The sequence below is a fragment of the Mandrillus leucophaeus genome, unplaced genomic scaffold (assembly GCF_000951045.1).
Source record: "Mandrillus leucophaeus isolate KB7577 unplaced genomic scaffold, Mleu.le_1.0 Scaffold381, whole genome shotgun sequence".
Classification (NCBI taxonomy): Eukaryota; Metazoa; Chordata; class Mammalia; order Primates; family Cercopithecidae; genus Mandrillus; species Mandrillus leucophaeus.
Window position 1 is genome coordinate 1,841,046 of NW_012104043.1, and position 25,438 is coordinate 1,866,483.

A 25,438-nucleotide genomic window follows, 5' to 3' on the forward strand; every position below is an offset into this window, starting at 1 on the left:
TGCAAACAAAACAAATGGGGTGGGTGGGGGGGATACACAATACACTCAATTACTTTCTTCCAAAAGCTCTAACTGAATTAGAGTAATTAGCCATTAAATGAATTAAAGTTGAATGAATATTTGTAAAGCACTCAGAACAGTGCCAGGTACATAAAAAGTTCAACATTAGAATTAAATGCACAGTAAGATGTATGACGCTATCAAGGCAAATATCACCCAACAGTGCAGTTACTTTACATTTCTGTCCAAAGGACATTATTAATAGTGAGCTTTATTTTTCACATGTAATAAATTATTCTTTTTTGCCTATGTGAACACCGATCAATGGGAACAGTAATACAAATGCAATTGTCTACAGATTATGTTAAACCTTATTGCTATTGTTTCAGTGGGGAAAAAAAAAATCCATTTCCTCAAACTTGGATTAACGTATCTGTAGGCATTCTGGCTTATGGTGAACCTAAAGAGTAAAAAGCAAACATTTTCCAATCTGTACATGTGTTGTCAAATTTTAAAAACTCCCCTACCCTTAACCTTCTTCCATGGAAATAGCCAAATATCACAGGGATGAATCAGTAATTGCTTCCTCTCTTCCTTTTCCCCCAAGTTTTATGAACATGGCTATTTGAGGAAATGTTGTAAGTAAAACTGAAAAGGAAAAAATAATCTGCTGGAGCATTACCAATGCTCCAAAAAGCAAATTATTAGAGGTTAAAATCCTTCAGTATTTCCAAAAATACCTATTCAAAAATCTGACCACCAATTTTTACTGCAAAGCCACTATCTACCACTGAAGAAAGCAGGCGTGGTTACTTCGGAAATCCTGGTAAAAATCACTATATTTTCTAATGAAAATGAATAAAACTTGGCTGTTTTGTAAATGACCGCCTACATGAGGTGGTAACTCTGCCAAGAAACAACTTTCATAAATGTACTAAAAACATACTGGGATAAGTTTCTAAATAAAATGAAAACTGTCAGCAACTTGTAAATGTAGGTCTTGCACAATATTTATCTAACAGAAGCTAAATTCACATTTTTATTTCTTTTTGAGACAGGGTCTCACTCTGTTACCCAGGTGTGGTCTTGGCTTACTGCAGCCTCCGCCTCCTGGGCTCAAGCAACCCTTTTGCCTCAGCCTCCCGAACAGTTGGGACTACAGGCGCATGCCACCATGCCTGGCTAATTTTTGTGTTTTTGTAGAAATGAGGTCTTACTATGCTGCTCAGGCTGGTCTAGAGCACCTGGGCTCAAGTGGTCTGCCCACCTCAGCCTCCCAAACTGCCGGAATTACAGGCGTGAGCCGCTGTGCACAGCTAAATTCATATTTTTTCAAGGCTAGAAAATACAGCCTTCAGTCATAGGACTTGCCAGTTAGCAACATTATGGTATACAAGAAAAAGTCACTCAACAGGTTTATTGCTAAATGGTGGCTTGGCTGGGATATACACAAACAAAAGATAAAAGAAGTATCTTTGAAATAAATGTAAAGTATAATACAACCAGAAAAAAATCTGGCGAAGTGTATTCAATATTAGTCACCAACCACAACAAAACAAAAAATGGACCTCTTTCTTAGTTACTAGGTTTGTTTTGAATAAAACTGATTTGCCTTAATTCTTGTAACATCAATGATCATGTAATCCGACCACACTTCCTGTTTTGAGCACAGGATTACAAATTCTGTAACTTTCTCTTCTAGCTACTAAACATCTAACTTCCAAGAATATACTCTCCTAAAGTAAGTCAGAAAGTTAGAGAAAGTTCTGACTTTTGGCTCCACTTCCTCTTCAGGATAAACAGGTACCATGAAAATGCTGTCCCAGATTCTAAAAATTTTCCCTGCAGAGAATTACATAGATAGTAACAAAATAGGCCTGCAGGTATAAAACCTGTTCCGAACCTAAAGAGTAGGGACTGTGATCTCTGAAGGAAGATTGCAAAAGCTATCTCCAAAGAAACACTCAGAAGTGATAAAACCAGCATGGTCAAACAAAATCTCTCCTCCCTCATTTGGGATGTATTGGGATTTACACATAAAGTATTTTACTTAATAAAAATTTGTGAGTATAATTTATTTGATAAAGAATAAACGTATCTCACATGAGAATCAGCAGATCTGTGTATTACTAGTGTTTGCTGGCACAGCCAAGAGTAACCAGAAAATATTTCAGAAAGCATGAGTTACTGTATCACCAGAGGTGGGTATCTCAACATAAACTAGCATGCTATGGCCGGGCGCGGTGGCTCAAGCCTGTAATCCCAGCACTTTGGGAGGCCGAGACGGGCGGATCACAAGGTCAGAAGATCGAGACCATCCTGGTTAACACGGTGAAACCCCGTCTCTACTAAAAAATACAAAAAACTAGCCGGGCGAGGTGGCAGGCGCCTGTAGTCCCAGCTACTCGGGAGGCTGAGCCAGGAGAATGGCATAAACCCGGGAGGCGGAGCTTGCAGTGAGCTGAGATACGGCCACTGCACTCCAGCCTGGGCGACAGAGCAAGACTCCGTCTCAAAAAAAAAAAAAAAACTAGCATGCTATTACTGGAGGAGAAAATGGCACAAGAAAAAAAATTTTTTCTAAAGTTTTTGATTAAAAAACATGTACGACATCTACTTTAAGTTACAAGTTGTTAACTAAGTTATGCTAATATAGAAAATTAATCATGAATACCATTATGATTTTTTTTCAAACAGAAAATCCATGTAGCCGAAGACAGTTTGATGACAGGTGAAGGATTTTTAGGCATAAGGGCAAATTTTAAAGGAATTCAAATTTCTTTTAAATTTAAGAGGCTAAGGTCCTCCGCCTGTCCCACACACTATATTTGAAGCCAAGGACGTACTATATGTGAAGAATCAGCCCTTGAATGTGAAGAATGAGGAGATGAACTACAGCACACCTAGGTGAGCACCTCTGTCCCCACAGCAAGAGAATCCAAATCTCTTAGACCCAGTCTCAGCCATAGCAATAAAGCCTAGGTCAAGAGAACAGAAAGCTCAATGGATATGCTTTTTCTTTCTCATCTGTAAGTTTTCTTGAATTAGGATCAAATCATTTTCACCTTTATATTCTGTCTAGAAACTGGTAGGTATCCTAAAAAAGCAGGCTGAATAGGACCCCTTTGTTAAATAAGTAATAGCATCATGTAGCTGTGCCCACTATGTGATCAGAACAGACACTGCCTATATTACGATCCTGTGTGGTGGCTTTTGACCATCCCTTCACATTCTAAGGATGAGGGAAACAGCCACCTGACATGCCCAAGATCATGAAGCTGGCACATGCTGGGGCTGGGATGCAATCTATCCCATCTGATACAAGATCCCCTTGTTCTGGCCAATGGATGACACAATGATTAGAAAACCCAACTGATGTAATTAAATCTAAGTTCCAGAACCCACCAAGAGGAAGACTTTGATTTAAAATAAAACTATTTTCCTATTGGAACTCAATATGCTATGCTTCCCTTATGAAGATAAATTAACTTTAAATCTTATATACTTTAACTGGTCAAATAACAAATTTCATTTCCAAACGCAAAGTCAAGGCAGTTATTTCAAAACATACAGAACCGTATTATCTACTTTGATAGTGTTCAAAAGAAGCCAAATTGCTCAGGTAAAGCAACTCTTTAAACTACATGTAGATTTAATCATATTTTACATTTGGTTAGGTAAACTTTTTGCTTACAGGTAACAAACAATTCTCAAAACCCTTTGTACAAATGCATTTTTCAGGCAGCTGTTCTAGCAAAGCTTAAAGAGCCACATACAGGTTCTGGCAGGCATGCTGCAGTGAGTCAACCCAACCGCTACTGTATGAAGACATAAAGTCGCCATTTCTTTTCAATTTCTTAGTACTGGGCTTGCCCGAAGCTTTCACTGCCAATATTTTGTAACATCTCAATTCAGATCCAAAAAGTATTTACATAGCCTTATTTCTTGGCTTAACATTTCTTATGATCATTTTGAGAAAGAGCAAGTGAAGTCAAGCTCATAGCAGTTATTTAAAATCAGTAAGTCACAACCATGGCATCAGGTGTACTAAAAATAATAAGAAAAGTAACACTTTTCAGGAACCACTAACGAGTATGTGAGAATGTGTAAACTTACAGAATCTCACAAATCTAAAACTGATCCGGGGATAGGATGGGCAATGGCACACAAGGCAGGAGAAAGAGGCTGGGCTCCAGAGCACAGCCAGAATCCCAGAATTATTATTATTATTTTTTTAAATTTGAGACAAAGTCTCACTCTGTCGCCCATGCTGGAGTGCAGTGGCACCATTATGGCTCACTGCAACCTATGCGCTGCCCAGGTTCAAGTGATCCTCCCACTTAAGCCTCCTGAGTAGCTGGGACTACAGGTTTGTGCCACCATGCTCGGCAATTTTTTTAAGAATTTTTTTGTAGAGACGAGGTCTTACTATATGCACAGGCTGGTCTCAAACTCCCAGGCTCAAGCAGTCCTCTCATCTCAGTCTCCCAAAGTGTTAGGATTACAGGTGTGAGCCACCGTGCCTGGCCCTAGAATCTTGGCATTTTCAAAGCAATCAGGCTCTGATTCCTTTTTTGATGTATGGCAGAAATAAGGACTGCCCACGCGTTCTACGAGACGATGGGAGGTTACAAATTACGAAGCAGGCTAAACAAAGAATAGATGAAAAAGTGAAAAGGTAGATGTCTGGCAGTTGTGACACAACATATAACAGGAACTCTCCAAATGGTGACAATAGTTAGAAGGCAGAATTCAAGTTCACGAAGAAACTTTCCACAGGAATTATGGGATAACAAGATAGAGGGGAAACTGACTCTACATGATTAACTCTAGTGAAAAAGGTTAATGGTTGATATGATAAAAATGGTTGCTGGAGTCATAAAAGATTATTTAAACTCCATGGATGAAGTGAAGATTATCTGATGTCAAATAAGGAAATGAGAAAAATCACAAGAGTATAAATGAGGGAAAATCTGAAGTTAAATCAGTAAGATTAAATCAGTATGACAATGTACAAGAATTATATACTTTCAACTAGAAATAAAATCTAGAATATTACTTTAAATCCCGTCTATTAAATACTGTGCATAGGTATTCAATCAAGTTTATCGTGTAATATCTTTCCTTCTGCATTTATTCTGAGCACTTACTATGTGCCAGGCACTGCTCTAGACCCTATGGTTAAAACTCTGAGTCAAAAAATGTCCCCGCTAGTCTAGAGGAGGAAGATAACTAAAATACACCATTTCTCAATGGGTAACAAGCCTGTGGAGGGAAAAGGATGAAAGAGAAAAGATGGCTAGAGATCACTCTTTTATACAGGGTAGTTAGGGAAAACTACTGATAAAGGCCACCCCAGGTCAGAGCTGAAAGGAGAGAGACAGCACAATGCAAGTCTTGTGGAGAGTCATCAGAACACCAAAATGAGCAGGGAGACCAAGGCTGCCAGACGGAAAGTGGACATGTGTGTTGGGGAGGAGCTGTGGTAGGGGGTAGGTTTTGGAGGTTCTTGGAGGCCTTTGCTGGGGGGCGAAGGAGGCAGGAAAGTGAATATGCTTGTGAAAGTGGACCACACCTTGTTGGTTTAATAGCCCAGCATCCCACAGAGAGGGTAAAATACACAAACTACCCTTAAGGCTAAGATTCCTAGTGAATTAAAATATATTTTATTCAATCTTTTAATCTAGTTTAAATTAGCCTAGGGTCACCTGTTGTAGTAAATTAGCAGTTATGATGTAAAATGACACTTAAAGGGACCCTTAAGGGCTCCCCCAAAACCAGGTTTTAGATATGCAAACGAGCTTTTTCAAAGTAATCACTTAAAAAAAAAATGACTCCCTAAGGTTTTCAAAAGCTTTCAAAGCCTAAAGCGTAATGTGTCAAGCCCCTTTCAACGTGGCAAATAGTCTCTGCCTTTCTCTTATCAAATGTCACCCTCTCTGGACCCCTCTTTTCCCTGAAGTATAACTACTACCCAAAGAACTCATCTCAACCCTGTCACTGTCACATCCCTTGTTCTGTGTTACATGCCACCTACAGTTTGTTACAAAATGTGGAAGACAAGGATTTTGTCTTATTGACCAGTTTCTCCAAGGACCTAAAGCAGCACCAAGCACAAAGCATGTGGGGCCGGGCACAGTGGCTCACGCCTGAAATCCAAGCACTTTGGGAGGCTAAGGTGGACAGAACCCAGGAGTCCAAGACAAGCCTGGGCCAAATGGTGAAACCCCATCTCTACTAAAAATACGAAAACTAGCCAGGTACAGTGGTGTGTGCCTGTAGTACCAGCTACTCAAGAGGCTAAGGTAGGAGGATCGCTCGACCCCAGAAGGTGGAGGTTGCAATGAGCCAAGGTCACCCCACTGCACTCCAGCCTGGGTTACAGAATGAGACCCTGTCTCAAAAAAGGAAAAGAAAAAGTGAGATGAACACTTAGTGAAAAAAATTTTTTAATAAATGTTCTACGATGCTGAAGGCTTAATGCAGATCTACAAATGTACAAATAACCAGCACAAATGTTTGTTCCTTGTTTTTGGGAAGTGGAAGAACTGTGAATAAGAGATGTAGATATTACTTCAATGTCAAGTTCTAAGCTTTACATGTGGAGCAGATTTCTACTACTTCCATAATATTTATCAGCAAATTGTACTTTCAGTTAGACCTGCCATTTAAATATCCAGGTTCAAACAGTATAAACTAACATTTGAAAACAAGAGGAAAAATTTAATTTCCTTAGGCTAAGCATGATTTAAATATTCTACAAGTAAAGCATGTCTTCAGACTTAATTCTAGTACATTTCAGCTGACAACTACTTATGTCCTGATGTGACAATTTTATATTACAATAAACAGAAGGAGTCTTCCTTATTCACCAAAATATTTAAAAGCCAACAATGTTTTGAGTAAAAGCTGAAAACTCAGGCTCATTTGAAAAGGTATCAGACTCATCCCAGCCTTTATTAACTTGGCCCCAGTCTTTCTCATCCAACTCGAGGGACAATCCCAATCTCAGCCTTCACATTCAGGTATTTCCCTCACTTCAAAAGAAACTTTCCACATAAGTAATAAATATTTCAAATTGCTATAATGACTAACTTCTGTCTCTTACTTTAAGTGTTGATTTCAGAGGCCAAAAACAAGAAAAATAATGGAGGGTACCTTTTTGTAAGGACTTGGCAATTTGGGGGTAGGGGAAGAAACAAGTTAGCTAGAATATCCAAATAAATTGCTTTTTAGTTTCTAAAATATTAACACGTTTGTCCTCTTTCAGAGGCTGACAAATGCAGACACCGGTAAACTAAATCCGGCTGCATGGAAAGAGAATTGTCCACAATTATATGAAGGTCACAATTACTGTAAATAAATACTTTGTACTTTGTCCTAGGCACTTCACAGATCTAAGCCTTGGAAAGGAAGAGGATTCCAAAACCAAGAGCCCTTAAACAAATACACCCTCTCTTAAACTTAGGGGCAAATTGCACTAACATCCTAGCTAATCAGTTACCTACAGAACGTTACAGAAGGAATTCATTATTTGAGAAATAACTACAGCTTAAACTACAGTGAGAAATATATGCTGAACCATTACATTTAATTTCACACCTACATCCTTCTATCACGTTGCTACCCCCTACCCATATCTGAGTTAATACAGACCACTCGCAAGCTTATCCTTTACTACTGGGCCTCTCTTTTTATCCTCTTACATGTCCTATTCCACTTGTCTAAGGATTCCCAAGTCCTCATAACTCTGAAAGAAAAAGCATTAAGACCTAGATTGATTTTTTAAATCAAAGTATAAATGACCCTGTAATTAATAATTTTTTTTCTGATATTCAAAATGCATTAGAATATCTCCCTAGCACTCTATGTGCCACTCAAATAGTTTAACTGCATGTCATAGAACCCTAATGCTGACAATAGATCAAATCAACCTGCGAACACTAAGAGGTTTGCCATACAAAATCTGAAACAATGACTGCAATTTGCAAATTAATTGAGACACCACTTTCTTCTAATCTCCATTAAAAGTGAGTTCATAAAAGCCATTCCTTTTTCCCAAGGGTACATTTCATTTTGGCATTTATCAATACCACCATGTCCATCCCCCACATAATCACCAAGTCCACACAACCCTCATTATCTACTTGGCCTCAGTATCACTTCTCTTCCATGTTACTCTTGCCTCTCCTCCCTTCCACTAGGTCCTACTTCTACCCCTTCTATAAATCTATTAGGATCATCATAAATATTCTTTCCTAGATAATTTTATATGTAGTAAATTAATAGTTTCTATAAAGCAAACACAACGTGTCACAAGATATACTTGTTAGCAACTTTCAGGCACTTCTGATTTGAGTGGTTTAACACAGCTATCAAGAAAACCACTCATTTCACTGAGCAGCGTCATCACAGGAATGGTCTGTCTCTGAAAGTCTGAAAGCTGATGGAAATTGGAGTGGTAGGCTGTGACTTTTGCCTGCTCAGTCTGAGGCTACCTCTCAGGCAGACCCAGCTGCCTTTCTTCCTCTACCCACAGGCCAGAGACGCGGTCCCTTCCCCACTTTGGTGCAATTGCTCCACCCACTCTACTCCTGGAAGAGCAACCCCAATCTATGCTTAACAGTCAATTGCGATACCCAGGCTATCCCTGGGTCTATTGGGATACGTCCCTTCCTGGCTGCCCCAAAGACAATGGTCAGGGTCTTTTATGGTCTACAGGGCTTGACAACAAACCATCACAAAGAAATACCCGGTGTAAAACCCTACAGAGGGTTACAGAGCTTCTACAGAATTCTTACAGTTGTGGTCCTTGATCTGCAGATTCTACTCCTTACCAGCCATCAACTGGTTTAACAAACCTCCTCCTTCCTTAAATGTAATCCATGTCAGTGAGTCTAGAGTCTTAGAATTTAGCAGCCAGTAAAATTTCCAAAAAGATAAAGGGACTGTGGTGGTGTGTGTTGGTAATCCAGCTACTCAGGAAGCTGCGGCAGGAGGATCATTTGAGTCCAGCAGTTTTAAGACAAGCCTGGGCAACATAGTGAGACCCTATCTCTAAAAATGTTAAAACATAAATAAGTAAAAATTAAAAAGAAAAAAAAGAAAAGGTGAAAGAAAACGGAAGAGGAGTTGGGCATCACAGTAGCCTGTGCCTGTAGTCCTAGCTACTCAGGAGGCTGAGGCAGGAGAATTACTTGAGCCCAGAAGTTTGAGGCTGTAGTGTGCTATTTGGGCTTGTGAAGAGCCACTGCACTCCAATCTAGGCAACAAAGCAACCTTGTCTCCAAAGAGAAAAAGAAAAAGATAAAAAGAGGCTAAGTGTGGAAGCTGACATCTGTAATCTCAGCACTAGGACTGCTTTAGCCCAGGAGTTGGAGACCAGCCTGGGCAACACAGGGAGACCCCACCTCTTAAAAAAAAATAAAAATAGCTGGGTGTGTCCCTATAGTCTGTAGTCCTCTGTACTCTAGCCTGGGTGACAGAGCAAGACCCTGTCTCAAAAAAAAAAAAAAAAAAGGGAATAACTAATAAAAGGTAACATTTTACTCTCCCAGCAAAAGGCATTAAAAACAACAAAAAAACTCATCATCTACCAGAACCACAAATAAAATACATTCTTACCACATGCACAAAACCCATCTTTCAGACCAAAAAAACACCCCGTCTTCTTGTTCCTTTTCCCCTCATTCAGCCATGGTGAAATGAAAACAAAGTACATTAAGGAATTGGCACTTGGGAAACAAACACTTAACCTAGACCCACATTTAGTCATGGCAAGGAGATAAAATAACATCTCCAGCTCAATATATAGTTTTTTAATTAACCCATAGCAATCCCCACCTTCCAAAATACATGGAACAAATATTGTGCCTAAAACTAAAGGAAAGCTGGAGCTTAAACTCCTGGGCCACCTCAAATCCTGAGACCAGCAACACAGAGTTAGTGACAGATCAGACACTGAAGGAAGACCTCCTCACTTAGTTCCTATGACCACCTCTTGTCATATGAAAGTAAAGAAGTAACAGTTCAACACCATCAAGAAATGACAAATTGGGTCAAAATGCCAGTTAAAAAATTTTAATACGCAGTCTAAAATGTTCCAAAAACCCAAAAGATATCTGGACTTACTGGCCTTAATAAAGAATAGCTGGGCAATAAGATAAGCTCTTTATTAGTAAGTTAGGCCAAAAAAAGGTGGAAAATCTTCAATTGTGCACATCCCCCAAAACTTGTTTCCAACAGCTAAAGCTATTTAAGACTGACATCTTAAGAGCCAAGGCCTTCTATTTCCACAGTTAATATGTAAGTAATGGCTCAAAAACCTTTTTTCCCCTCAAGAAGACCCTTTAGCAAACTCTCCAATGGTACATACACCCTCAACAGGGGAACTTAATCCAAATATTAGGCCAGGCACAGTGGCTCATGCCTGTAATCCCAACACTTTGGAAGGTTGAGGCAGGTGGATCACTTGAGGTCAGGAGTTCAAGACCAGTCTGGCCAATACGATGAAACCCTCTCTCTACTAAAAATACAAAGATTAGTCGGGCATGGTGGTGGGCACCTGTAGTCCCAACTACTCGGGAAGCTGACGCATGAGAATCGCTTGAGCCCGGGAGGCGGAGACTGCAGTGAGCCGAGATCGCGCCACTGCACTCTCACCTGGGCAACAGAGTTAAGACCTCTTCTCAAACAAACAAGCAAAAAAAATTAACGTGGGCCCTTTCTTCCCTTTACAATGCAGCAGTATCTTATTAATGTCATTACATAAAAGCAGAAAAGAAAAATCTAAGCAATGCATTTACATGAGACATCACAATTTCATACTACACATTTTTAATACACAAAAAGCATTTTACTTACGATGACGTTCCTTGCTGAGAATTTGGGTGGGTTTTTGAAGATGTATCATATTGTTCTGTGGGGGAGAGAAACATTATCAGAGCAGCACAATGACACATATTTACGAGATCGTTAGTTGTAAGTTCTTTTATGTCCATCCCCACTTTTTACCTAAACACACCGCACTTGGTACAATCTTACCATTATAAGATGACATTTATGTTACTTCTAGAGAGAAGGCTTGTTCAGAATCAAAAACCTCTCAATAGGCCAAAAACACCTTGAAAAGCATTGCTTGCAGCACACCCTACCTATGATGCCAGGAACTTTCCTATGTTTGGAAGACCTTCCTGTCCTTGACAGGGTGGAGGCCCACATGGAAGCACTCCGGAAGGGCTGTGCTCCCAGTCCCCTGGCCCCCATGTGACTTCACACAGATATCAGTGATCTGTTATCACTCTCTTTCCACAGCCCTGTCCTAGGTGCTCTCCGTCCCACCTGTCCCTTCATTATTCAACTCCCCACCTGCAATTCATTCATTCAGCAGCTATTTATAGACTGCCTCATAGATACCAACATGTTTAAGGCATTTGGTCCTGTCCTGAAAGAGCTCATAGTTGACTGAGGGACACGAAACGGGTCCATAAATATCTGTAATCCAAGGCAGGGTGAGATTAAGTACACAAGTCAATTACAAAAACTAAATGCCCTGGGAATCCACAGAACGGTTGCTCTCTTGGTAATACCAAAGAAGGCAAATTACAGAAAGAACAAAATGAATTGTGTCACAAAGGACAGCCAAGATTCTGGCAGAGTGATGCTGGCAAAAGAGAGAGGAAGGCGGGAGCAAACATGAAGAAGAGGGTCTGAGTTTGGAAAGGGCAGGGCTGAGGTGCAGACTCTGTGCTGGACAGCACTGAAACATGCGGAAGCAGAGCTCTGAAGGCCAGGATGGGAAGTTATGACTGTATTTGCTGGGCTATGAGACACATCAATGATCTAAACAGGAACATGACACAGTGATTCCTCAGAAGGATTATTCTGGTAGTGCTACCTGGCATAACTTAGAAGGGAGCAGGAAATGTTGCGTGTGGAGGCAGCTGCATTTGTCTAGACATGAGGTAATAGGGACCTGAAACAGAATTGGAAGTGAAAAAGAAACATGGGTACCTTTTGGGCAGGGCTGAATGACATTTCCCACAAATGTCATGTGGAGACCCTTGCATATTTGCAATTAGTCACTTTACCCTCATGGTGGCAGCAGCTCTTATATGGTATTTTCGAATGACCACCCCTCTGTCTAGAAACCTAGGACCAAGATTCCAAATGAGAGGGGCAGAGGCCCCTCCTCTTCAGACCATTCACAGGGACTCCACACGATCATCGTGACTGGGTTCTAAATTCCACAGGGTCTGGTTACGTTTTGCAATTGTGGACACATAACACTAGGGCATCCAAGTAAAATCCCCCCACATCCCCTCTCCAGAGACTCTAAAACCTATGTACCACTACCATAAGATCAGTGTTGAAGAAATCAGAGTTGACTTGCTGAGCATACTTTAAGAAATTTGTGTCTTCTCTTCACTGAAAGCTATATCCATCCATTCCCCACCATCCTCTTCATCCAACATGCAACAAACTAGATCCCTCTTTTTCAGGTCACATTCTCACAAAGATAAATAAGGCTCCCGGAATAGCAGAAGAAAGTGACAGCAGCATAAAAGATGTGAGGGTAAACAGCTGGCGAGCCAGGACCTCCAGGAGACCCACCAATGTTGGACAATTTCTCATCAGAGTAACAAGGAATTGGCCCACAGTACTGCACAAGGCAAGAGGATGATCCATCCCTGGCCAAGAAAGTGCTTACCAGTTCATCTTCAACTATGTTTTGCTAAAAGGGGAAATCAAATGGTTTAATGGACTAAAGGTTCTTTCTAAACCATGAGTTAGCAATAAAACAAACCATGAGCAACCCTGTGGAAGACATACCACCTGCATGACCAGCAGCCCAAGCAGGCCGAAGGTGGGAGCGGAGTGGTGCATAGCAACCTCAACCACGGCTGAGCTGGTGTTCTGCCTTCAGACCGGTGCACACTCCACTGGTCTGGGCTAGATGCCGAGATGTTGAGAAAAGAGATTTCCCAATCTTCCCAAGGAGTCATCCATTTCAGTTAATTTTACCTAGCTACTCATACAATACTGTAGCAATATGGTCAGGTTTATTTATCTGCATTTTGGGGAAAATTGAGTCATGATTTCTTTGCAAGATCTTATTCAGTATCTCTAGAGCAGGGAACAGCAAATTTTATCTACAGAGGCCAGACAATAAATATTTTAGGTTTTTTGTGCTATAATTTGTAGAATAATAGATGAAATGGGTGTAGCTATGTCCCAATAAAACTTTATTTACAACAACTAGCTGTAGGGCAGATTTAACCCTCAGGCTGTAGTTTCCTCACCTCTGTTCTAGAGAAAGGATATTCTATTTCTTGCTTTTCTAATATTTTTGCCCCTCTCCTCATATCCTTGCAATTCAAACAATAGCATAAAAAAACATTAAAAGTGAGGGAAAAGAATGAGGTGGGCAAATTTGAAGAAAAAATCATCTCTATAAGCTCTCCTCTCCTAACATGCATATATACCTCTACACCCTACTTTTGGTCTCCCCATCATTTGAAGACTAATACTTCACAACTTTGGCAATTACCACATCCTGATGCATGTTATCACCACCTATGAAAGTGTCTTATTCCCCATCCCCCCTTTTTCTTTTTCTTTCTGAGATGGAGTCTCACTCTGCTGGCCAGGCCAAACTGCAGCGGTGCAATCTCAGCTCACTGCAACCACGCCACTAGGCCCGGACTCCTTAACCATATTTTGATGAACTAAATGATTACAAATACTCTAGTCAATTTTATTTACTTTTCTATTAAATTACATGAGATAGGGTCTTACTGTACTGCCCAAGGTGGTCTCAAACCCCTGAGTTCAAGCGATCCTCCTGCCTCAGCCTCCCAAGCAGCTGGGACTACAGGTGCACACCACCACACCCAGCTTATCCTAGTCATTTTTGTAAAGCTTGACCTGCCTTACAAATAGCACATAAAGAATTTATTGATTTGAGGGATTACTACTGAAGAGAAAGGCTGGATCCAGTTAGTGTTCTTCTATTTCCCTCTGAGTTCTCTAGTATTTACAATCCATGAAAAGAGACTGAAAAAGAATTACACGACAAACAAATATAGTGGGGCTAGACAAACTGTATGTCATATTCCTTATAAAAATTTCTTAGTTTTGCTTTTTAAAATACAAGAATCACATGCTCCAATCTATTGTTGTATACAATTCCTAGCTCTGAGAGTCACATTTGGTACAGCTACTACGTGTCAGTAATAACACATTATATTGTTTAGTATTTCACTAAAACATCTTTATTAACTCTTTGCAACAATCTTATTTTTGTTTTTGTTTGTTTGAAACAGGGTCTGCTCTGTCTCCCAGGCTGGAGCGCAGTGGCGCAATCTTGGCTCACTGCAACCTCTACCGTCTAGGCTCAAGTGATCCTCCCACCTCAGCCTCGCAAGTAGCTGGGACCACAGGCACATGACACCAAGCCCAGCTAATTTTTGTATTTTTGTAGAGACAGGGTTTCACCATGTTGCCCAGGCTGGTCTTGAACTCCTGGGCTCAAGCGATCCACCTGCCTTGGCCTCGCAAAGTGCTAGGATTACAGGCATGAGCCACCGCGCCTGGCCAACAATTTTAAATTTCACATAAAGAACAGTTTTATATTTGTTCTCCTTTCCTATTCTTTCAACATAAGAAGGCCTCATCTCTGTTGGGGCATTTTTTACTAATGTTTTCATGTTAAACAGTAAAAGCTATGCTTTGTTCTCCAATCCAATAAGCATTTCAAATTTACTTACTTTGGTTTTGGGTTACAGAACTGATGTGCTGAGAGTCCTAGAAGGAAAAATAAAAATATCTAATTATTAAAAGATTAAGGCTTATAAAGTTAAAGGGAAAACTGTAGAGCTTTTAGTATTAAAAGGATAGTCTTACGAAACTTTCAACTATCTAGAACAATGGAAACAGTGTAGAGAATACCCATACCACCCATCACAGATTCTGTAATTATTTCATTATACAACTTGCAGCTATCCATGTATGCAAACTTGTTCCATGCATAAGCTGAAAACATTGATTAACCTAATTTTAGCTTTCATTGCTTCTCTTCTTTCCTAGAGTTTCGTTTTCCTTTGTTGTTGCACAAAGATATTTTTACAGAGCTTAGTGCTTTAATTTAAAACAAGCAATAATTAGTCACTTTTTTTTTATTATTATTTGAGACAGAGTCTCGCTTTGTCACTCAGGCTGGAGTTCAGTGGTACAATCTCGGCTCACTGCAACCTCTGCCTCCCTGGTTCAAGCGATTCTCCTTCCTCAGCCCCCCAACAGTAGCTGGGACTACAGCGCCTGCCATCATGCCCGGCTAATTTTTGTATTTTTAGTACAGACGGGGTTTTACCATGTTGGCCAGGATAGTCTTGATCTCCTGACCACGTGATCCACCCGCCTCGGCCTCCCAAAGTGCTGGGATTACAGGCCTGAGCCACCGCGCCCAGCCCATGAGTCACCTTTTAAAAATTATTAGAAGATAAGTAAATATATAAAGTGGCAAATTTGAGTTTTTGTAGATAGAACCTTTTTTTTTTTGGTGGTAGAGACAGGGTCTTACTCTGTCGTCCAGACTGGAGTACAGCGGCTTAATTACAGCTCACTGCAGCCTCAACCTCCCAGGCTCAAGTGATTCTTCCACCTCAGCCTCCCAAGTAGCTGGAACTACAGGTGCATGCCACCACACCTGGCTAGTTTTTGTATTTTTTGGAGAGACAAAGTTTTGCCACATTGCCCAGGCTGGTCTTGAACTCCTGGACAAGTGATTCACCCACCTCGGCCTGCCAGAGTGCTGGAAATACAGGCATAAGCCACCACGCCCGGCCTAGAACTTCTTTTCACAACAGTATCATGGAAAGGAATAGCTCTCCTACTCTCTCCATTTTTGTATTATATATATAAAACAATGCACATGCATATCAGATTGAAGAAAACACAGATCTGAAGGTGCTATTTCTACATTTTGAAGGTTATCCAAAAGTATGAGCCAAAAAAAGGAAAATGGCAGTGTTTTAACGCACTGTTCATAAATACTATAACAGAAACACAAGTCAGCAGTTTATTTGCTTGTTATTAAACCAGCACTAGTGTAACTGATCACATTAAACTCAAGAAAATGTAGGGTGTGTGAGACACGTAAGATGTATGTGCATATGTGTATATCTAATTCTGAACGAGAAATCGCACACTCAATTTCCCTGCCCCTCTGTTTTCCCATCTCTAAAGTAAGGATCCTCAAATGAGAGAATGTATTGGAAAGTCCTGAATGCTTTTTATAAATTATAAAGCTTTATGAAAATCCAAGATGTTCTTAGTAAGTTGGAGAATATTTGAAAGCATTCTGAAGCACTGTAGAAGCTAAATTAATCACAATTTTAACCTCATTTCCAAAGATTTGAACAAGTAATACTTCATCAATATGCCTCACAGCAATGCCTTATGCTTTTCACTAAGGTGGGTGCAGTGCCTGCCATACTTTTAAGGAATTACCTTTGTGGGGAAAGGAAACTTGGATGGCTCAGCTGTACTAGGCGTATGTATTGCTGTCAAAGGAGGAGGCCATGAGTGGGTCATTTCCTGGAAAGATATTTGGAAAGGGAAGAAAAAGTAAATTAAAAATAGAACATTCATTGCTACTTAACATTTTCAACTTAATGTAGAATGGATTGATCGTAAATGGAAAGCACAATCTTAAAAGTTATTTCATGTACTTAAAAAAAAAAAAAAAAACCATTTCAGTGGGCTATGTTGAAAAGTTGAAGCTCTCCAACATACAAAACTAAAAAACGTCAGTTTGTAGAAGACAATCAAGGTATGGAATGTGAATGAATTTAACACCCTGAATATTTATCAAGCACATAAACTGTATGTAACAGGTACTGCCAGAGCTTGTGGAGCTGCGAAGACTATAGGTGACAGGTTGGGCTGGAAAAGCACTCTCTCCTCAATGCATTCTTTCTCCCTCAGCTTCTTTATTGCATTTCCTGGTATTATTTCAGTTCAAAGGAAGAAGAACTTTCCTGTTTGACTTAAGCAAACAAGTAATTCAGGTCACTTGTTCCACTTGGGAGAGTTTTAATGGATTTGACCCTTCCCTGATACACACTATTAGCAAGTAAGAACTTTTTTGAAGGAGAGAAGCTTAAAATTACCTGTATTTTCCATTGAGAAGCTAAATTTTTACTATTTTCTGGTTGAAGGGAAGATTTCTAAAACTTACAATTGATATATGTATCTTGACACAAATTCTTTTCTTCTAAACACATCCACAAATTTTACTTCGCTAAAAATACTTGTGGAAAACAAGTATGTCAGAAAAAAGATGTGTCAAATTGCAAACGTACACACACACACACACACACACACACACACACACACACACACACACTTTTCTAAAAGGCCAAAATGGCACTGGAGATCATTAACTACAACCCCGACATCTTACAGATTGAAAAAAAACTGAGGTCCAAAATGACTGAGTCAAGGTACCCTAGGAAGTCGAAGGCGGTTCCCACATGTGTCAGACCTGCCCAGCAAACTGGCTTAATACTCGATATGCGGTTGGGCGCAGTGGCTCACACCTGTAACCCCAGCTTTGGGAGGCCAAGGCAGGTGGATCACCTGAGGTCGGTAGTTCAAGACCAGCCTGACCAACATGGAAAAACCCCATGTCTACTAAAAATACAAAATTAGCTGGGCTTAGTGGCGCATGCCTGTAATCCTAGCTACTGGGAAGGCTGAGGTTGCGGTGAGCCGAGATTGTGCCACTGCACTCCAGTCTGGGCAACAAGAGTGAAACTCCATCTCAAAATACATACATACATACATACATACATACATACATACATACATACATACAAAAATGATGGTGGTGCATGCCTATAATCCCAGCTACTTGGGAGGCTGAGGCAGGAGAATGGCTTGAAACTGACAGGTTGAGGTTGCAGTGAGCTGGGATTGCACCATTGCACTCCAGCCTGGGTGACAGGGTGAGACTCCATCTCAACAACAACAAAAACTCGACATGCAACTCTACCAGCAATCTGCGACCCCACCTCATTCTAAGTCCTGGCTAACCTATCTCCACAAAAATGCCATTTGATCCTTGCAACAGCTGGAGATGGCACTCCAGCAAGTACTTCCACTTCTAACCTATGTGCAGGTCTCCTCTTGCCCTTCCTCACTGCAGCTCTGTGGGTTACCACAGCCTCAGGAGAGACAGCAGTGACTTCGCACAGTGACAGGTAACATAAGTGACGTTGGCTTACTTAATTGTTGTTAAAAGTGAAATCATGCCCTTATTTACTGACTGGTCATGTGCTTTGTTCAGGACACAACAGGAGATCTTTCCTAAAATACACTGGAAAGAATAATGGCTACAGCCAAAGACCCAGATTGCAATCCTAACTCCAATCCTTACCAGTCATGTCAGCCATGTAAGTCATCTGAACCTTAAGCCTCAATGTTCACTAAGAGGTAAACTAGAATCACTTATTTTCAAAGTATTGTAAGAGTACTATGTATGGTACTCGAATGAATAGTGCACAGAAGGCACTTAATAAATTAAAAGCATTACAACTTTTAATTAAAAGTCCAGTTTTAAAGGAATTTCAATACTGCACCAAAGAGAGCTTCCTGCTGTTTTATTTACTTGATACTTTAAGGCACAGTACCATTATACTGTTACAATACAAAAACATGTAATAATTAATTGAGAAGGTGTCTGAAAACATCACCCTTATTATGTTTTTCAATAATTTATTTGGAATCTCAATGGTATCTATGACTTTTAGTCACCAATTATTCCTAAACATCCATTGTACTATCAATGCTTAAGGCTGTCCCAGCTATTAAATTAGGCAGTTGGAAAGTACATAAATTCTTTCAAACCCTAAGTGGTTCCCTGGTAGTCCGAAAGCATTTATATACTTCCCTACATACCTAGCTTACTAGAGGGACTTAAGAGAATTGAGGCCATTATTAAGGAGAAAAGGTTGCCCAGAAAGACTCACAACGCCTTGATTTCACTTCCTACGTTAACAATGACTTGTCACACAAACAGACACAAATCACTAGGACCTACATCAGCCTTGGCACTCCAGGCCCCAGAGCTACTGTCTTCCCCTTGCTCATTCTGCTCCGGAGACACTGTCTAGTTCTAATTGCTCCTCTAATACACCAACTTGATACTACCTCGAGGCTTTTCCACCAATTCTTACCTCTGCCTAGCCCTCTGTTTACTGGCCTGTTGCATTATTCATAGCACCATCAACATCCGACACTATATATTTCTCTTCCCTACTCTGACCTCTATGAGAGCAAGCACTCTGTCTTATTCACTACAACATCCTAGTGCTGTGGAGGCTTAACAAGTATATGTTGAACAAATGAATGAACATACAAACAGTGCTACCACTCATTGTACTAGCATCATGGAAATGCTGCACTGAGGTAATGCCTACTAGTACCACATTAATCCCCCCAAGATGCTGTGGAGGCCAGGCTTGCCTGTAATTAGAAAATCTGAGGTGTCTCCATGCACACACCAAGGGCATGTTGCCCTTTCTGGACCCTAGTGCATGACCATTCCCTGAAAACTAACAGTGTCTATCTGCTATCTTCTTACTCCATTAGCCTGCTGGAGTTACAGGCCACCGCTTCCCTTCATTACAACACTTCCCCCTGAAATACTGACCCCAGAGAACCAAACATTATTTTCTATGATTGATTTTCTCTGTTAGGAAACTATTTACTGTCTCTATCACCCATCAGAAAGATTTGTGTGTGCATTCCTGGCAATCTTAATAAATTGCTGGTACAAGATAAGAACGGGAACTGGGACACAAAGGAAAGTAGTATCTGGATCAGCATCAAAAGTGGGAGCTGGAATGGACCCTGGAGATCATCCACTAGCCCAGGGCCTTCATTTTACCAATGAGGAAACCAAAGCCCAGCAGGGACACAGAACTTAACTGAGGTCACAGAAGAGAAGGGGCAGCCTCCAATATGAAAAGGTCTATGACCTGTTCAGTCCTGGACATCCTTCTGTTTGCTTTCCCAAGTTATGATTTCCAAAACATAAATGGGCATGATTTATGCATTAACCACTCACTCTCAAGCATTTCTAGGTAAGGAAGAATTCACTAATATGACGTTGGGTGAGAAGGGAAGGAGGATGGATGGATTCATTACATTAAAAATGCTTGTCTGATGCTGTAATATCACCATTCCTAAATAAAGGATGTGACATGTTTTATATTAACACACACCAAAACCTAAGAGAAGCACCTGACATATGCAGAAGACAACAAACTGGCACTGCTGCACATACTTCTGAAATAACGATAGAACAAAAAACGCACAATTTCAGAGGAAATGCCAAGGCCATAGTTTATAATTAAAGTCCCTTAGTATGTTTATGACTTACCATACCAACAAATTTCAGAAATAGAAAAGGAAAAGGATGACACAAAAATGTAATCAAGGTAACTTATTTAATCTTACATGCTGGTTGACAAAAATCCCTCCTCACTCTTAGCAGTTCAAAGTATGTTTCTCAGCCAGGCACAGTGGCTCACACCCGTCATCCCAACACTTTGGGGGGCTGAGGCAGGTGGATCACTCGAGGTCAGGCATTGAGATCAGCCTGGCCAACATGGTGAAACACCGTCTCTACTAAAAATACAAAAATTAGCAGGGCGTGGTGGCGCACACCTGTAATCCCAGCTACTTGGGTGGCTGAGGCAGAAGAATCGCTTGAACCCAGGAGGCGGAGGTTGCAGTGGCTGAGATCATGCCCAGCTTGGGTGACAGAGAGAGACTCTGTCTCAAAAAAAAAAAAAAAAAAAAAAGCATGTTTCTCTAGAGGTTGTTTCTCAGAAAACCCTAACTACAAAATAGGACAAAAGACTGTAAAACAAAAACAAGCTGTTTTCCAAACAACTGGTTAGATACTACTAGTGTCAAAAATTTCACAAGTGAGGAAATAATCAATAAACTTAATTACTGGTTTTAGCACCACCATCACTTAATACTTTAAAATGAAAAGTTAAAAAACTAAAATTGGGCAAACATGTATTTTGAGAAAAAACGAGCAGTAGCAATTCAAATTAAAAGTCACATTTGTTATATACATCTCTCCTACTAATTAAAAAAAGAAGAAGAAAAAAAGTCAGAAACCCTACAGTAAAAGACAAGAATATAATTAAAATTGACCTAGAAGCAAATTAAAAGCCACAGAAGAGGGATAAAAAATACACAAAACCCTCAGTTTTTATAATTACTGTACCTCAGCATTAAAATTAAGCTCTAGGTTTCCTGGAAATTAAAGGCAAAATGGGAAACATTATATACAATTCTTCTCTGATAAAAAGAACACCAGTTCATGAGTAAAATTAACATTTTTCCCCTGAAATTAAATTCTAGAAGGAATTTGTCATCCTTGTACAAGAAAAACTGAACAAGTGGGTAATGTATTCAATGACGTATTTGTGGAAGCACAAATGTTCGTGGCATAGTTTCAATAAACAAGCGCAAAAAGTAACCTTCAAGATAAGTCTAAAGATGACCATTTACTTCCCACTATTTTTCTTTTTATTCCTTTAAAATTTCATGGTCTCACTGAAGAACAGGCCGTACGTATGAGGCCATAGGTATTAGGTATCACATACAGAACGCCAAGAGGTATAAATCAAGCACTGTTTAACCACTGGTGCCTCCCACACCACATCAATACAGAAAGGTTCCTCTCTGGGAAGTGAGCAACTCTCCTGGGCCTTTACGGACAACCAGAAAAACTTATGAGAGATGCCATAAAAATCTGGTCCAAATGCCTTGTAGTTTGTAGACTTCAATTTAATTAATAAAATCTGGTAGAGAATTCAATTACATTCCAAGACTACTTCTGTCACTATTCTGGTTTATTTTTGCCTTTGGAGATGTGAGTGGGGAAGAAATGGTTAAAAGGGGTTTGGGAACAGCAACTGTTATTTATTTATTTGTTTGTTTATTTATTTATTTTGGAGACATAGTCTCACTCTGTTGCCCAGGCTGGAGTGCAGTGGCACAATCTCAGTTCACTGCAAGCTCCACCTCTCAGGTTCAACTGATTCTCCTGAATCAGCCTCCTGAGTAGCTGGGACTACAGGCATGTGCCACCAATCCCGGCTAATTTTTTGTATTTTTTTTTTAGTAGATATGGGGTTTTGCCATGTTGTCCAGGCTGGTCGCAAACTCCTGAGCTCAAGCAATCTGCCTGCCTTGGCCTCCCAAAGTGCTAGGATTACAGGCATGAGTCACCACACCCAGCCAATGGTAACTGTCCTTTAAAGTGAATGTAAATGTTTGTACACCTACCTACTTAAATATTTCTTCCAATGAGAAAGAGTAACAGTGAACTCACCTTCAGAATCTCTTCAACACAATGGACTTCATTGGAGTAGGTCTGCTGAAAGTGAAAAGCAAAAAATAAAAGGTTAGCAAATAAGAGTCAAGAGTGATGGTAATGGTGGACAATCTTATTAATGCAGCAATACTCATCTCAAGGCTTACCTTCTACTAGCTAAGTATTAAGAACTTTACATTTGAAGCCTGGGCAACATGGTGAAACCCCATTTTTACCAAAAGCAATACAAAAATTAGCCATGCATGGTGGTGCACACCTGTGGTCCCAGCTACTCAGGAGGTTGAGGTAGGAGGATCACTTGAGCCAGGGAGGTGGAGACTGCAGTGAGCCAAAATCATGCCACTGTACTCTGGCTGCATAGATATATATATATATATCTCAACAACAACTTTACATGTGGGTGAAATAAGACCAGAGAGATTAATCTAACTTAATCTTGTGGGGAAACACAGTAATGATGGAGACAAAGGCAGACTAACTGTTGACCCTCAGGTCAAAAGTTTCTAAAATTTCTTTATTAAAGAAACTAGTATATTAGTAAACCTAGGGAATAACAGATGTACAAAATCAGATTAGAATAGGTGCCGCGGTCAGCTACCTCATAGCAACAGCAAACCAATAAGCCACACTAAATGAAGACAAAGATGATGATCATCTGAACATGTTAGTGGGTCCAAAGTAAGCAGGCCTAAGTCCAACGAAGGATAGCTCTTCATTATTTTTATATTCTAGCCTGCCAAAATTCAAAGTTAAAAATATCTCTACTTAAAGTCAGCATTTCACCTTATACATACATGCATACATACATATACACATGCACACAAATTTTCTTTCAGAGAAAGACTGGAAGGGTAGAGGAGATTAATTATTGTCTTAGAGGAAAGATCTACTATTTCTACCTCTTCCTTATACGCGGCTAAACAAATAATGATTACTCACCACCAGACAGTGCCTAGGGAGTGACATTTTACAGTCTACATATTTTTAAGAGCAAAGAAAGTGGGCAAGGTTAAATTAAAATCAATACTTTTTCTGAACTAGAGACATGGAACATGGTTTTCAATGGAATAGCAACTTGCTCTGTGTCAATTCATGAGCCAGGCATCGTGGGCACAGTACGGCATGTACTATACAACATACAACTTTCCCATTACTGCCACTGCTATGTATAAAGCTCTGCTCTTTTTGGTCCATTTAATACAATACCTACCATGCAGCCAGAGAACAGATGGCAAGGGATTCTTTCCTGTTCCTGGTTCTAATTTAAGTGTACTTTAATATAGTACTGATTGCTAATTTGCAATCTAGGGTTTATTAATCTACCATTTCCCTCATTCCAATTCGCTCCATGGATGAAGAAAAAGGAAAGAATAGTGCATACAAACATTCACACCGTCCTGTAATGGAATCTAATGGACATGTCAAAATTCAGATTTAGGCCGGGCACGGTGGCTCACACCTGTATCCCAGCACTTTGGGAGGCCGAGGCGGGCAGACTACCTGAGCCCTGGCATCTGAGAGCAGCCTGGGCATCATGGCGAAACCCCATCTCCACCAAAAATACAAAAATTAGCCAGTCTCACATAACCCAATTTCAAAATAGATAAAAATTAAAAAATAAAATTTAAAAGTTTAAAAAAAAAAATTCAGATGCAGTCTGTTTTTAAAACACGTAAATTTCCTGGAAAGAGTCTTAATAAAATGTTGGCAGCTTGTTATTACCAAGGTAGGGCCAAGAAGTCAGGTACAACCAAAGAGAATCAAGGGTGTCCCTTACATCTGGCAGGATCCACTGGACTCATCTCCAGCATTACGCATGCCAACAACCAGGTCTTTTTGTTTTCAAAACCATTAAGAAAAACCTACAAACTGGACTAAACATTTGTGCTCTATTTTAGCACAAATGTAAGATACAGAAATGCTGTTTTTACATGAGGGTAAAATGTAATTGTATTCTATTTCAATTTTTTACAAGGATCACTAGAAAAAATAACAATTAAAAGTTGAAGGCGAATCAATAGAACAAGCACAAGACTATGCTGAGTCTGGAAAAAATATTCCCCTCATCCTACATGTTGCTGGAATGAGACTAAGAATCCAATCAAAATACTTGGCAACCAATAAAAAATAGTGAAGCACATTTTAAAAGAAGGCAAAAAAGATTTGTCCGTTGTTTCCAACACAATGAGTTCAAAAAGCCGCACCCTTCAAGAGACTGAAAGACTTCTTTCTGATCTTCGTAATTACTCAAGCAGTCAACACTTTGCCAAGATGTTTCATGTCACCGAAATATTCATTTTTTTTCCCAAGAGTTTTGCTATGTGGGATGAACCAGGACTGAAGAAATTTTGAGAGCTTACTTTAGATTAGCAACATTTACCTTATCCAGATACTAATAGTCACCATTTAACCCATTTAAAATTCTAAATAAGGTCTTAGATTCAAGCATTAGTTGGTTAATTTACTGTTAATCTTCCTGTCAAGTCCATTATGAGAATGAAGGTGTTTCAAAGCGGGAGAGGGATTTCATTCCAAATATATGAGGGCATATCATATTTAGGGATATCCACAAAGCACTGTTTCCAATGGCAAGTAATTGGAAATTAGCAAATTCCAAACAACAGGAGTCTAGCTAACTGCCTTTACAGTGAGTGCATCCACACAATGGCATGGTATGAAGATTTAATAACATAAACATAGGTGTTTTCATGGAAAGATGTTCAAGATACATACTTTTAACGTTTTCTTTAGAAATCATTTCATATGGCCAGGCGCAGTGGCTCACGCCTGTAATCCCAGCACCGTGGGAGGCCGAGGTGAGCGGATCACGAGGTCAGGAGACCGAGACCACCCTGGCTAACACGGTGAAACCCCATCTCTACTAAAACTACAAAAAATTAGCTGGGTGTGGTGGCAGACGCCTGTAGTCCCAGCTACTTGGGAGGCTGAGGCAGGAGAATGACGTGAATCCGGGAGGAGGAGCTTGCAGTGAGCCGAGATCGCGCCACTGCACTC

At 40.1% G+C, this 25,438-nt stretch overlaps 1 protein-coding gene across 2 annotated transcripts in view; it reads right to left on the reverse strand.

The window, feature by feature from the left end:
* AFF1 (AF4/FMR2 family, member 1) overlaps positions 1–25,438 on the reverse strand; it is a 203,363-nt gene that overhangs the window by 31,088 nt on the left and 146,837 nt on the right. For both annotated transcript variants that reach the window (XM_011990755.1, XM_011990756.1), the window contains 4 exons: positions 22,421–22,465; positions 16,510–16,596; positions 14,769–14,805; positions 10,864–10,918 (listed from right to left, as the gene is read on the reverse strand). In XM_011990755.1, the coding sequence (XP_011846145.1) occupies positions 10,864–10,918; positions 14,769–14,805; positions 16,510–16,596; positions 22,421–22,465 (224 nt within the window). The remainder of the gene's footprint in view (positions 1–10,863; positions 10,919–14,768; positions 14,806–16,509; positions 16,597–22,420; positions 22,466–25,438) is intronic.